Source organism: Podarcis cretensis (assembly GCF_951804945.1).
Source record: "Podarcis cretensis genome assembly, chromosome: 15".
NCBI classification, from domain to species: domain Eukaryota; kingdom Metazoa; phylum Chordata; class Lepidosauria; order Squamata; family Lacertidae; genus Podarcis; species Podarcis cretensis.
This window is the reverse complement of record NC_137185.1, coordinates 15,775,120-15,789,967: the sequence shown is the minus strand read 5'-3', so window position 1 is coordinate 15,789,967 and position 14,848 is coordinate 15,775,120. Positions and strand designations below refer to the sequence as shown.

Genomic DNA, 14,848 nt, shown 5'->3' with positions numbered 1-14,848 from the left:
CAAAACCCACCTTGACATTTCACTCTGAACAAAACTCAGCGGCAACTGACACAACGTAGATGCCCACAGATGTCTGTGCCTGCTTTTTCATACAACAGAGGGGAGAAAAACTGACATTCAAAAGAGGTTCTGGGGCTGAAGTTTGCTTTCATGAGCAAAATAACAGCAAACATAAATAAGGACTAAACTTTAGGAAGAACTTTCTGAAAGTAAGAATTGTTTGACAGTAGAAAGGACCAGCTCAGAAGGTGACAGATTCTCCTTCCTTGGAGGTTTTCCAACGGAGTTTGGATGGCCATCTGTCAGGGATTCTTAAGCTGTGTTTCCTGCATTGCAGGGGGTTGGACTAGATGACCCTTGGGGTGACCTTTCAACTCTCCGATTCTATGATCCTTCACCTGCTTCAGTTTGGAGATGGCGCAGATGCCTCATCTCCTGGCCAACGCAAGATACAAAGCTGGGAGGTGGCATTTCAGACAAGGGTGGGAGCTTTGTCTGTTATATTTCAAACCAACTTGAATATATTTTTAACCTCTCCTATTTTCACAGATATGATTGTCTTGGCATGGAGGTGTCTGCAGACACACACATCCAGCAGCAATTGGAGAGAGCTCCTGGGCGGTGGATGGAGAGAGAGAGAGAGAGAGAGAGAGAGGGAGGGAGGGAGAGAGAGAGAGAGAGAGAGAGAGAGAGAGAGAGAGAGAGAGAGAGACCTGACTCACACGCAGATGGCCTTCGGAAACTGGACCCAGGAATGGTGATTTTTACGCCGATAATCCGCCCTGCCTCCCTCTGGGAAAGGATTATGGGCCTCCCAGCTCCTTCTTACTCACACACCTTCGAGGCTGGCCAATCAGGACTCGGCTGGATGCCTCCGCTTGGCCTAAGGCCCTGAGATAATGGAGTTCCTCAGGCAACAGGCAACCGGGGATGATAGCAGGCAGCCTGGATGCTTGTGTCTCTGTGTTGTAGCTGGCTGGCTGGGTGGCTGGCTTGCAAGGGAGCAGGCTAAGCTGATGCCTGCCAGGTGCAGACAAGGAGGGCAAGAGGAGCACATGGGCAGAGGCTACAGAACAAGAAATGATGCCAGGCACTGCCCCACAGCCCGGCCCCATGCTTTGGCTAACTGGTGCCAAGTTAACAGAGCAGACATAAAAGCTTTAGAGCAGATCCTCCAAGTGTCCTGATTTTCCAGGGGCAGTCCCGGATTTACAGAAGCCACCCCAGTTTCTGATCTGATCCCGGAATGTCCCGCTTTTCCTTTGGACATTCATTGGAGAAATGTTGGGAAGTATGGAGTATGGGACCCCCCCCCCCAAGCCAATGAGATAAGTATACAGAGCTGTTCCACCAGGCCTTTGGCTGAGGCACAGTCTGACCCTCTCCTTTGGGAATCCTCATAGAACTCTAGCCCAATGGTTGCCATTAATTTGATTCTGAATTGATTTTAGAATGTATTTCTATTAATTGATTGTGATTTTATGTAAACTGTGTTGCTTTTACTGTTGTTAGCTGCTCTGAGCCTGGCTTTGGCTGGGGCAGGTGGGATATAAATAAATTATTATTATTATTATTATTATTATTATTATTATTATTATTATTCAACATTTAGAAGACAGTATAGGGATTTTTTTTATTTTTTAAAAAAGTTTGTTATGTTTTTAAAACAGTTTGTTGTTATTTTATTATGTTTTTATATATGTTGGAAGCTGCCCAGAGTGGCTGGGGCAATCCAGTCAGATGGGCGAGGGAAGAAGAAGAAGAAGAAGAAGAGAATAAAGGTAAAGGTACCCCTGCCCGTACGGGCCAGTCTTGACAGACTCTGGGGTTGTGCGCCCATCTCACTCAAGAGGCCAGGGGCCAGCGCTGTCCGGAGACACTTCCGGGTCACGTGGCCAGCGTGACATCGCTGCTCTGGCGAGCCAGAGCCGCACACGGAAACGCCGTTTACCTTCCCACTGGTAAGCGGTCCCTATTTATCTACTTGCACCCGGAGGTGCTTTCGAACTGCTAGGTTGGCAGGCGCTGGGACCGAGCAGCGGGAGCGCACCCCGCCGCAGGGATTCGAACCGCCGACCTTTCGATCGGCAAGCCCTAGGCGCTGAGGCTTTAACCCACAGCGCCACCTGCGTCCCACCAAGAAGAGAATAGGACATCCCTATTTTCATTGGAGAAATGTTGGAGAGTATGTCAGAAACCTGCTGGATGACCCATTGGCCCATCTGTTCCAGCATCCTCTTCTCACAGTGGCCCAACAGATGCCTCTTCTGCGAAACCTGCAAGCAGGGCCCAAGCATACAAGCCCTCTCCCCTCCTTTGGCAGTTCCCCAAAACTGGTATTCAGTTACTGCCTCCAGCCACTGAGGCAGAGCATAGCCATCCGGGCTAGTATCCATCAATAGCCCTCTGCTCCTCCATGAATTTGTCTAATCCTCTTTTAAAGCCATCCAGGTTGGTAGCCATCACTGCCTCTTGTGGGTAGAGAAAGGCTTTTTCCCCTCCCTCTCTCTCAGAAAACTAGAAATCATGGACATCCCAGGACACCAAATGCTGGGAAATTCAGGACAGAAAAAAACAACTCCTTCTTCATGCAGAGCAGAGTTAAACTGTGGAACTCACTGCAGCAATGACCACCAACTTGGGTGGCTTTAAAAAGAGGATTGGACAGATTCATGGGCTATTGATGGCTACTAGGCATGACGGATACATGAATGGAAGCATGAATGCAAGTTGATGGGAACCACAGGAAGGGAGAGTTGCTCCTGAGCTAGAATCCTGCTTGAGGTTTTCCCATTGGGGCATCTGGTTGGGCACTGTGAGAACAGGATGCTGGACTAGATGAGCCACTGGCCTAATCCACCAGGCTCTTCTTAGGCTCTTAAGTCATGTTTTTAATCGAGAAAGTTGGCTGCTATTCCAGCCAATCTGATCCCCACACGGGTCTGTGTTTATCTCCTGTCTGAGAACGTATGTTCAGCTGAAGGTGTGGCCTGGGGTGTCTCAAAAGCGAGAGGGGGGGGGGACATTTTCTGGCAAGATAATCAGATTCTGTCCCTCCACACACACACACACCCCATCATGTTCCAAAGATGGAGAGCAATGTTTGCATTTGCCGTGATCTCAGACTGAGAATGTTTTCTTGTGACAGGGAAATTAAGGGATCATTTTCTCATTTTCCTCCCAGATTTGTTTCGGGGGTATAAAATTGAGAGGAAGCGAGAAAGGTTGCTCTCTTGGTGGGTGTTAACATTTGGGGGTGGGGGGGGACCAAGGGATACATTTGTCAACTCTGGAGGTCATTTCCCACCCACCCCAATCCAAAGCATTGCCAAGGACTTCTGATGGCGCCTCATGCAAATTCCCGCCAGAGGGAAAAGTCTGGAGAGACGTTGAGAAGACCCCCAACAAGCTGCCCTTCTGAAACATCCAGATTTTCTGGGGTGGACGTGCAAATGGGAATTGGGATTCTGGTGGATCTCCCAGACACTGACTGTCCAAATCTCACAGATGAGAAAAGCATAGGTCGAATGGTCTACCCCACAAAACCACCCATAGAATCAGCTCCTAACCAGATGTCTCACTGGGAAGTACATTAAGCAGGATTTGAGCACAAGAGCAACATTCCTCTCCTGTGGTTTCCAGGAACTGGTATTCAGAACTGGTATTCCCTCGAACCACGGGTGCAGGGCATAGTCATCATGGCCAATAGCCACTGATAGCCTTATTATTGTCCAATCTTCTTTTAAAGCCATCAAAGTTGGCAGCCATCAGGGAGAGCTCCACAGTTGGACTCTGCACTGCATGAAGGACTTTCTTCTGCTTGTTCCGGATCTTCAAACCTCAGCGTCCCTGGATGTCCACCAGTTCTAGTGTTAGGAGAGATGGAGAAAAACTTTCCTCTATTCACTTTCTCCATGTCAGGCGTCATTTTCTATCGAGTTGCCTCCTCCTCGCCATTTCTCTCAACTAAAGAGTCCCAAACGCTGCCACCTTTCTTCACAAAAAAGCTTCCTTTCCTCCACCCACGTCCCCAAGGCCAAAGCTCAGATTGGGGAAGAGAGGTCAGGAGTTGAGAGTGCCACCAAGTGCTGGCATCTCGTGCCCAGCTACCTCAGCCTCCCTCCCTCCCCTCTGTGTCCCGCACAACGACAGCCAAGCTAATCGCCTTAGCGCTGAGACACGCCAGGCTCAGGAGGCCCAAGACTGCCGTGGCAGAGATGAATATCATAGAATTTTAGAGCTGGGAGGAACCACAAGGGTCGTCTTCTCCAACCCCCTGCATTATGACTTGGACAAGTCAGGTCTGCATCTGCAGTTGAGCAAGTGCAGCCAAATTTCTGGCCCAAATAATAGTTTCTTCCTGAGACTAGAATCAGCTTTGTCAACTCAGTACCCTCCAGATGTTGCTGGACCACAACTCCCATCAGCCACCCTGGTCAGTGCAGCTGTGGTTTTTCATCACTGGTTCTTAAAGGTAAAGGTAAAGGGACCCCTGACCATTAGGTCCAGTCATGACCGACTCTGGGGTTGTGACACTCATCTTGCTTTATTGGCAGAGGGAGCCGGCGTACAGCTTTCAGGTCATGTGGCCAGCAGGACTAAGCCGCTTCTGGCAAACCAGAGCAGCGCACGGAAATGCCGTTTACCTTCCCACCAGAGCAGTACCTATTTATCTATTTGCACTCCTGATGTGCTTTCGAACTGCTAGGAGCAGGGACCGAGCAACGGGAGCTCACCCCATTGTGGGGATTCGAACCGCTGTCCTTCTGATTGGCAAGTCCTAGGCTCTGTGGTTTAACCCACAGCGCCACCCATGTCCCATCACTGGTTCTTAGAGGTAGACTAATTTGGTATATGGAGGCTCCACTTACAAGAACGCTGGGAGCTGCCTTCTATTATACCCTGTCCAGCCACCTCAGTATTTTGACTGGCAGCAACTCACCAGAGTTTCTGGCAAAGAATTTCTCCCAGCCCTCCCTGGAAATGCCAGGAATCAAACCTGGGAACATTTGCATGCTCTGCCACTGAGCTATGACTAGGGATGGGTAGAGAAGTACAGCTCAGTTTGCATTTAAAAGCAAGCCTCCCTAATTTGCACTTTGCACAAAGCAACATGCAAACTGAAACAAAGAACCCATCCTTCAAAATCTGAACATCTCCAGATTTTGCAATGCAGTTCTCCAGCCAAGTTATGTGTACAAAAATCCATACTCTGGGGTAGAGTGTGGCTAAAGAGCACCTAATAGTCAAATAATAAAATAAAATACACCCAAGCATTATGGAAGGGGAAATTGCTTTGCACTAAAAAGCTGACAAATTTTCTTATGGACTAATTTATAAACTGATAGGAAAACGTGGGAAACTGAAGATTGGAAAAATGATAAATTGGTAGGAACTGAAACTGGCAGATCCCCACCCCCAACCCAACATTGTGGGTGTCAGACTAGCATCAGTGAAAACTGGGTTCAAATCCCCACTGAGTCATGAAGCACAGTGTCCGGCTTCAGGCCAGTCTTCATCTTTAAGCATAATGCACCCACCTCGCAGGGCTGTTTTGATGCTCAAGTGACTGAGAAGGCTTTCTACACTGTCATGAGGTCCTTGGGGAAAAGGCAAGAAAAAATGTGTAATAAAGTCATTCATCTGTAGAGTTGGAAGGAACCCCTGGGGTCATCTAGTCCAACCCCCTGCAAGGCAGGAATCACAGTTAAACAATCCCTGACAGATGGTCCATCCAACCTCTGCTTAAAAAACCTCCAAGGAAGGTGAGCCCACCACCTTCTGTCCACCACCGTCAAACAGCTCTTACCGCCGTAAAGGTCTTCCTAATGTCAGAATCGCCTTTATTGCAATTTGAATCCATTGGTTCGGGCCCTGCCTTCTGGAGCAGCAGAAAACAAGCTTGCCCCATCTTTCTTCAGGTATCTGAAGATGGCTTTCATATCACGTCTCAATCTCCTTTATTCCAGGCTAAACTCATGCCCAGCTCTCTCAACCGTTCATCATAAGACCCAGTTTCCAAAACCTTGATCATCTTGGTCACCTCCTCTGCACACCTTCCATCTTGAAAATACCCTTCTTAAACAGGGGTGCTCACAGCCGGACACAGGACTCTAGGTGGTGTCCAACCAAGGCAGATTAGATTCACCCTGTTACTTCACTTGATCTGGACAGTTGACTTCTGCTGAATTGCATTGACCATTTTTGCTGCTGCATCACACTGTTGACTTCCATTAAGCTGAATACAGTGGGCCTATTGCTATGAACTGGGTGCCTTGATGCCAATTGCTGCATTAATTCCCAAGCCTTCCTCTGCTCCCGCTACTCACGAGGGAGGGGAGAGGCAGCTTAAGAAACTGACTTAACGGCTTAAGCAAGGCCTTGCCATGTCCCGAACAGCTTAAGAAAACACATGAAGGGCATGCAAGCTAGGAAGGAAAGGAACGAGAAAAGCACAATATCTTTATGGGATCAGGGAGGCGAGACTTTCCTTTCCCCCGCATGCAAGTCTCAGATCCCAATCCTTTTTTTGGTTACAGAAGGAGGATAGAAAGCCTAGTAAGGGTCCTTATCTTATCTTGCAGGCCTCTTCTTAACAAAGGTTTCATGAGGACACCATAAGAAATAACATTGGGCCCATGATACATCGGGAAGGAAAACATTGGGGCTGCTAATTTGCCCCAGCTCTAACAAGCAGCTGCTCAGTTTCCAGCCACCTCCAAAGCCTTGCAAGTCCCATTTGGTGCCAGCTCCAAGAATCTGTGAAGTTTTCGTTGATGGAGCAACCTTTTTCTCCCTCCCTTCCTGGCCCATTGAGTCCAGCCTCCTCATTTTGCCTCCAGAGGCCCCATAGGAACCATGGAAGAAGAACCTGCTGATGACAACCAAGCCCTATTGTTTTGGCTCCTGTGATTTTGTTCTCAGAGGTAGACTTCCTCTGTAGATGGAGGCCCCACTGATAAGAACAAAGTGAAATGCCTTGTGCCACTCTGTAGAGCCAGTTGAGCTTGTTGGTTCATCTAGCTCAGCTACCGACACTGACTGGGATCTCCAAGGGATCTCCAAGGGTCATCTAGTCCAACCCCTTGCAATGCAGGAATCACAGCTCAATAAGAATCCCTGACAGGTGGCCACCCAACCTCTCTTTCAAAACCTCCAATGATAGAGAGCCTACCACGTCCCAAAGGAGTTCATTTCGCTGTTGAACAGCTCTTACTGTGAGGAAGTTCCTAAATAATAATAATAATAATAATAATAATAATAATAATAATAATTTATTTGTACCCTTGTACCCTGCCCATCTGGGCGGGTTTCTCCAGCCATTTCGACCGCTCACAGCATAATATTAAAAACATGATAAGACATCAAATATTAAAAACTTCCCTATACAGGGCTGCCCTTCAGATGTCTTCTAAAAGTCAGGTGGTTGTTTATTTCCTTGACATCTGGTGGGAGGGTGTTCCACAAGGCGGGTGCCACTACCGAGAAGGCCCTCTGCCTGGTTCCCTGTAACCTCACTTCTTGCAATGGGGGAACTGCCAGAAGACTCTCGGAGCTAGACCTCAGTGTCCGGGCTGAACAATGGGGGTGGAGACGCCCCTTCAGATATACATCAGATTCTAATGTTTAATCAGAATTCCCTTTCTTGACAATGGGATCCATTGGTTTGGATCCTCTCCTCTAGAGCAGTGCAAAACAAGATGGCTCCTTCTTCCATGTGACAGCCTTTCAGATATCTGAAGATGGCTATCCTACCGGCTTTCAGTCTTCTCTTCTGCAGGCTAAACACCCCTAACTCCCTCAAACCTTCCCAGTTAGGAGAAATCTGTCCTGAAATGAATTTTCATGAGGACTTTTTTATTATCACTAAAATTTGCAAACTGATGTCGAAATGTGGGGAACTGAAATTCAGATTGCTGGGGGTTGGAGAAGAGGGCTCTTTGAGTCCCATCCAACTGCATAATTCTATGATTCCGATTTGAAAAAAACGAGAAAGATTTGCCCTTCCCTCCCAGCCGTTACCATTTCTCCGCCTCCCTCCTTCTGCTTCCCAAGGCAGCCTGACACACATATTTCTAGCCTCTTGGCGGGAGGGAAAAACAAGGTGGGAGAAAGCCAAGGGGAGGGTGGGAGGAGGAGGGGTTAAGCAACCTTCCCTTCCCCTTCCGCCTCCTATCCTCCTAGCTCAGGCTTCCCCAACCTCAGCCCTCCAGATGTTTTTGGCCTACAACTCCCATGATCCCTAGCTAGCAGGACCAGTAGTCAGAGATGACGGGAATTGTAGTCTCAAAACATCTGGAGGGCTGAGTTTGAGGAAGCCTGTGACCTAGCTACTGCTTTGTAGAGGCCCATCAGCCTGCAATCCTGCAAGCAGGGCTGCTGTATCTTTAAGTTTTTGCACAGTGTCTGCAACAGTGCTTTTTAATATATATAGTCCTGTCCAGCGGAGTGCATGGTTCCTAGACGTAGGCCCAGGCTCTCACTGAACTCTAAAGATTGCTTTGGAGCAGAACCCAAGCCCTGATTCCTCAAAATTGTTGACCGGTTTAAAGGATCTGAAGGCCTGCCAAACTCAAAAAATGCACCGTCCTGTTTTCCTTAAGCAATTTCCCTGCAATTCTCTGAATGCTTCAATGTGGGAGGAAGGCCACTTGGACCAAGTGGGAGCTACCTCCCAGTAAACACGCCAAGGATCAGCTGATGGGAGGCCACTTCTCCTGGGACAAGCGTGGCCTCATATGTGCCCTATTTTGCAGCGAACGGCCCTCCAATTTGAAAAACTGGCTTGGCGTTTCCCAGACTTTTTGGGGTCACCTCCCCCCGCCAACTATTATCATCATGATCACTTGTTAATTTACACCAAACCTTTTTCCCTGAAAGAGAAAATAAACTCATCCCTGTTGACCACCACCAAACAAACAAACAAACAAACAAACAAACAAACAAAAAACACTACAAAAAAAAACATTTTTCAGAATAGTGGTTTGCCTGACCCACTAAGCAAGCCAAGAGCCCAGTAAAATTCAAAGCACCAACAATTAATTGCACATTCATTCAAAAGCCATTTAAAAGTATTTTGATCAATGCAACAAAAACTGATGGAATCACAGCATTGCAAAGTTGGAAGGACTCCCAAGAATCCGACCCCTGGCAACGCAGGAACCACAAAAATCTCAGCTTTTCAAGGGCTGTGGTCATTTCCACCTCCAGCACCCCCCTGCCACACCCTTGCATCTCAGAGCCGCCACCCCCACCAGGTAATCTGACCACCTGCCAGGGAGTGCTATCCACTTTGAGGACCATTGAACCAGCTGGTCCAGGTCCCGTACAGTGCTCATGAACTCTCCAAAGGGGGATCTGGGAGGCTTGAAATGAGCCGTCCACAGTCATCAGCACCTGGGCAGCTGGTTAAGCTTGCAGGCTCAGCGCACTTGGCCACTGGGGTGAGATTATTGCATTTCTTCTGAAACTATAGTCATTGTCCCTAATTTTTTATCAATGCATAACAATCAGCAGGTGCACATTTTATGCAAATCTGGATCCTTTCTGGTGGGGGTGGGTGGGTGTATTTGCAAGTTATTATCTTTTAAATTTATTTGGACTCTCTGCCTTTCTCCAGAGCTGGGATTTGAGGCAGCGTCCAACCTATCAAATGCAAAGTAACAAAAGCAAACTAGCGGAAAGCAATAATCAAAAGACATCAGAGCACTTTAAAGGCAGAGATTAAAGCACCAGAGCGTTCTCCCCTCCTGTGTTTTCCAGGAATTGTTACTCAAAAGCATTGCTGCCTCCAACTGTGGAGGCAGAGAAGAGCCATCATGCTTAGTAGCCACCAATAGCTTGTGAATTTCTCCATTCCAAAGCCATCCATATTGGTGGCCATTCACTGCCTCCAGGGGGAGAGAGCTCCACAATTTAATTCATAGGCGCTCACTTCGGAACACGGTGGGTGGGTGTGAAAAGGCCTTGAGGATCCTTAATGTATAGGAAAATGTGGCTTTTTCCAGGTTTCGAATGGGTGTCTGTGTGAGAGGGGAAAGTTAAATCCAATTTATCCACTGCCTAAAGCAACACAGAGTAGGAATTACAGACATAAACTGACCTTCTGACCACAGAAGAGAATACTAGCTTGTGTTAAAAACAAAAAACGGCCCATTTTTTTCATTACCAAAAGAATTTACTAGCCACTGTTAGGGATCTCTAAGCACTCTAGCACCTCATAAAGAAAAACCACCCTCTTGATCATTTGCAAGCTGTGGTCAACCAGCAGGCAATCTCAGCTCACCCCTGGCGACTAGCAAAAGAGCTATTGGGGAGCCTGCTTCCCCTTCTGTGGCTGTTTCCCTTCCAGGAATGAAAGAAGGGGAAATCAGAGCTCTGCCAACTCTCATGAGATCTTTTGTGCACAGAACTCCTGTTTAGGCAGGAGGAAATAGCTGAATTGTAGAGTTGGAAGGGACCCAAAGGGGCATCTAGTCTCTCATAACGGACACACCTTTGTAGGAAGGACAAAAAAGTGCAGGCATGCCTCTGGCTTTCAGAGACAATTTCTCCCTGATAAATATTTATGGAGAAGCGTCTGTCGGAGGAATGGTGGCGAAATACAAGGGTGTTGTTAGCGGGGACCAAGCCCCGGGTCCCAGATTTCCTGCCCCCACTCTTTAACCACAATTTCCCCTTTCCTTGCGAGGTGCTTAGGGGCCTCTATAAACTGCTGTTGAGAACCCAGCCAGCCGCCATCTTCATATGCCCAGAAATTAATCCATATCATGGGTCTGAAGGTCCTGAACCTTCGAACTATTTCATGGATGATATTTCATAGAACTGTAGAGCTGGAAGAACCTTGAGGACCATTCAGTCGAATCCCTTGCAGTGCAGGAATATGCAGCTGTCCCGTACGGGGATCGAACCTGGAACCTTAGCATTATCACCACCGTGCTCTAGCCAACTTACTAAGCTATCCAGGCTGACTATCTGGTTACATCCCAGGAGAGCCCAGGAGAGGGGGGGAAATCCAGCTTATTTCATAGGAACACAGGAAACTGCCTTCTACCAAGTCAAACCTTTGGTCCATCTAGCTCAGGACAGTCTGCGCTGACCGGCAGCTGCTCTCTAGGGGTTCAGGCAGGGGTCTCTCCCAGCTGGGGAGAGAACATGGGACCTTATGCATGTGCAGCCATACTCGGGAGCAATCCCAATTGGCACCTGCTTTCCACACTCCAAACGCCCTGGCTCCCAGACCTGCCACACTTGCAGCAATTCATACAAGGCAGCCTGAACAGCAAACATGCAAAGGGCACCCCCAGCTCCAGCCAGGAGTTTCCCGGTGGCATCGGGGCCGGCTCTACTGTTGGGCAAAATGAAGAGGAGGCTGCTTCTGGTGGCAGGAAAGCACTGAATGGTGGCAAGGTGATGAAGGAACCAGCTGGGCACACCAAGCAGACTTGCCACCCTTGGCTGGCAGTAATGGGGTGCTGGTCATGACATTTTACCACCCGAAGCAAAGGGCAAGATTTCTGCCCTGTCCCAGTGGCCCTGACACAATCTGACTGGACTGATGAATGACTTATTTTGACAAGATCCTCAGCTCTTCCCGAGGCAGCAGGGCGGCTTAGGGGGTGCAGAGTAGAGGCTAGCTTAGGGGGCTTGGCAGAGGGGTTGGGGCACTGCTGCCTGCTGCCTGAGCCAGCCACCTCACTCCAAAGAAGGATCCCGCTGCCCGTCCAGTCAGGGTCTCCCTGTGAATTTGGGGACCACCTTCTCGCCTCCACCCCGGGCTCCTTTGGGAGGATGGGGCAAGATATAAATTTACAGTGGTGCCTTGGTACTCAAACAGCTTGGTTCCCGAACAAATCAGCTCCCGAATGCCGCAAAAGTGAGTGTTCTGGTTTGCGAACATTTTTTGGAAGCCAAACATCTGACACAGCTTCCACAGCTTCTGTTTGAGTGCAGGAAGCTCCTGCAGCCAATTGGAAGCTGCGCCTTGGTTTTCGAACTGTTCCAGGAGTTGAACGGACTCCCAGAACAGATTAAGTTTGAGAACCAAGGTACCATTGTAATAAGGAAGGAAATAAATAAATGGACTCTCGCAGCAAAATGACTTCGGTCTACCAGCGTGGAAAAACCCGCTCAGAAGGAACAGATGGAGACGGGTCATGTACGTTCCTCTAGTTCACTTCGGGAGTGCTCCAGAAGCGAGACTTAGAATTACAGAATTGTAGAGTTGGAAGGGGTACCAACGGTCATCTAGTCTGACCCTCTCTTAACTTGAGTGGGCCTGCTTCACCCATCACAGCTACCTCACAGGTTCCCCCATGATGTCTCAACAGTTGTCAGGCTGCCACCCCCAGCCCCTTATAGCAAAGGGAACATCTGTGACCCTACAGACCCTGTCGGACTCCAACTCCCAGCAGCCAATCATGGGGAATAATGAGAGTCCTGCAATGTCTCTGGGGTCACCAGCTCCCCAGCCCTGACTGTGGTGATCCTTGGGTGCCTTTCTTCACCCAGGTCCCAACATCTGAGCCCTAGGCAATCCTTCCCCTACTGCAGAGACGATCTGTCAAGCAGGTTGCTTGAGTGAGAAAGCCCAGCCTTCTGAACAGCAGGTCTCTGTCTAGTTTGACCCAGAGATGGGGAATTCTTCCAGCCTATCAGATCTGAGTCTTCCCAAAGAGATTTTTTTTTTTTTAATGGGATCCTCAAGCCGTCACCCCACATGCTTGGAGTGAAGCGATGACAGTTCCTGAGGGCGGCAAGGGGAGACAGTATGATCTCGTGGGGAATGCCAAAATAGAAAAGCAAGAGAGTGTGTTTCATTAATGCCTCTTGCTGTGTTCAAAACCCGGGAAGAGCATGTTTTCCAAGAGGACACCCAAGTTGCAGGCAAAGGCGGCAGCTGTTTGGCGGGACCGCGGTGTTCCCAGAAATGGGTCAAAGGCGTCCAGGATGGGGGCGTCCCTTCTGATGAACCCCATGGGATCCTACGGGCACGACCCACTTCTCCTGCCTGCTTCCCCTTTTTGGATCGGGTGCAAGGCAGGAACCTCACTCGGATCCTGCCCTCCCGCTTCCCATGGGGTTCCCTTTGCTCTCTGACTGGGCAAAGCGTCCGTGGTTGCCCGGGGAGAGCCACATCGTCACCACAGGAGAGTGACCTGTGCAAATTGTGTGGGCTGTGCAGGTGGCACATCCTTCTGACATGCAATAATTCATAGGATTGTAAAGCTGGGAGGGACTCAGCGACTCAACTAGTCCAACTCCCTGCAAAGCAGGAACCACAGCTAATTCTTGAGCAATGACCAAACTCACTTGTGGGGGGCAAGCGGTGAGCTAACTCCCCCCCAACACCAAGGAAGATGAAAGTAAATGTTGGGGTTCAAGAGGAACCCTTTTTACTCTGATGTTCTGTGCCCCAATCCTCAAAGCACTGCTATGGCTCCTCAATGCACTCTGCACATGCTCAGAAACACTGCATTACATGCTTGCACCATCTGAGGGGCTGAGGTTTGGTGTTTGGCAAACACCTTCTGGGGATTCAGTTAAGCCCTTCCTGTCCTCTCCTGGAGTCCACTGGCTTCATATCCTGCCCCCCTTCCATTCAACCACCACGATAGACCCTTAAAGTTTTTCAGTGGTAATATTAGTGACTCCCTGTGGGCAGGCAGCACCTCAGCCACCTCCAGGGTGCACCCGGAAGATTTCAGAGACCCTGGAGGTGGTGAGGGGCAGTAGCGGGGGCTCCACACTTTTGCCCCTTGTCACCAACAAGCAGGGAGTAGAGGGATTGGTCTGAGATTTGGAGCAGTGAGTCTTGCTCCAGAGGGGGGAGCAGGCACTGAGTTTTTAAAAGGTGCGACGGCAGGTGCCCACCAGTGGGGCAGGAGCTGGAGGGACCCACAGCAGAGGGAGGCAGAGGTGACTCCTCTCAGTCTTGCCCCCCATGCTGCTCCTTGCCGAGTTCTACAAGTGCACCTCAGAGGGGAACCTGTGACAGCCAGTGGCCTGTTGCAAGAAAGCAAAAAGGTGGGTGCAGGCAGAGGTCAGGTGCCCCAACTGCCCAGACGGAACAGCCTCCGCCGCAGATGGCTTGGAAGCAAGGCGGCTCGACAACCCCTTCCAGGGCCGGGGGAAAAAGCATCTGGTCAGAGGCTGTCTGCGGTTTTCGTCCTGAGCCTTCTCTGCTGCTCCCGCTGCCTCTTACCTCCTTGCCACGAAGCCGGGAGACTGGAGAGCAGGAGGACAGTGACAGCCCCGGGAAGGAAGGAAGGAGTCCGTAGCCTGGCCATCTCTCTCGACGCAATGCCCCAGCCCGCTGGCCGCTGGAGTGTTTTATCCTAGCGGAGCTGCTTAATTGCGGCTTCCAAGGATGTAAAAGGGGGGGGGGAGAGAGGGGAGGGATGAGGGGAGGGGACAAGGCTCAGGACACTACGTCATTGGGAGAGGGGGCACACACACACACACACACACACACACACAGACGGATCTCTCTCTCCAAGAGCCTGGCTTGCCTTTGTAATTTCTCTCTCCCCAGCGCGGGTGGGATCTGTTGCCAAAAGCGAGCTCTGCTGCCAAGAGAGATTTCAGGAAAAGGGGGAGGGAGCTGGAGGGAGGGGGGATCCAGATTGGTACAGCGGCTCCCCCCTCCTTTTAGGGAGGGGGATAAAGTTCTGGCTGAATCAGATGCCCCGGACCAATGCAGGGCATCAAGGCCTGAGGCCAAGAGGACGGGCCAGGAGGCAGTCAGGTTGTGGGACGAGGGGAGCGAGGGTCCCGCATTGGAATGGGTTTTGGAAGCGGGGGGTGTCTTGGAATGGAATGTGAGGGGCCCTGAGGATGGGAGCCGGAT

At 49.8% G+C, this 14,848-nt stretch overlaps 1 protein-coding gene across 4 annotated transcripts in view; it reads right to left on the bottom strand.

The window, feature by feature from the left end:
- Window positions 1-14,377, bottom strand: part of ELN (elastin) — a 64,737-nt gene extending 50,360 nt beyond the window's left edge. For 3 of the 4 annotated variants that reach the window (XM_079954523.1, XM_079954522.1, XM_079954525.1), the window contains exon 1: window positions 14,204-14,376. In XM_079954523.1, coding sequence (XP_079810649.1) covers window positions 14,204-14,288 — 85 coding nt within the window. In that variant the 5' untranslated portion in view covers window positions 14,289-14,376. Of the gene's footprint in view, window positions 1-14,203 lie in introns of all 4 variants that reach the window. The other variant, XM_079954524.1, reaches the window with a different exon arrangement.
- Between the last annotated feature and the right edge of the window lie 471 nt (window positions 14,378-14,848).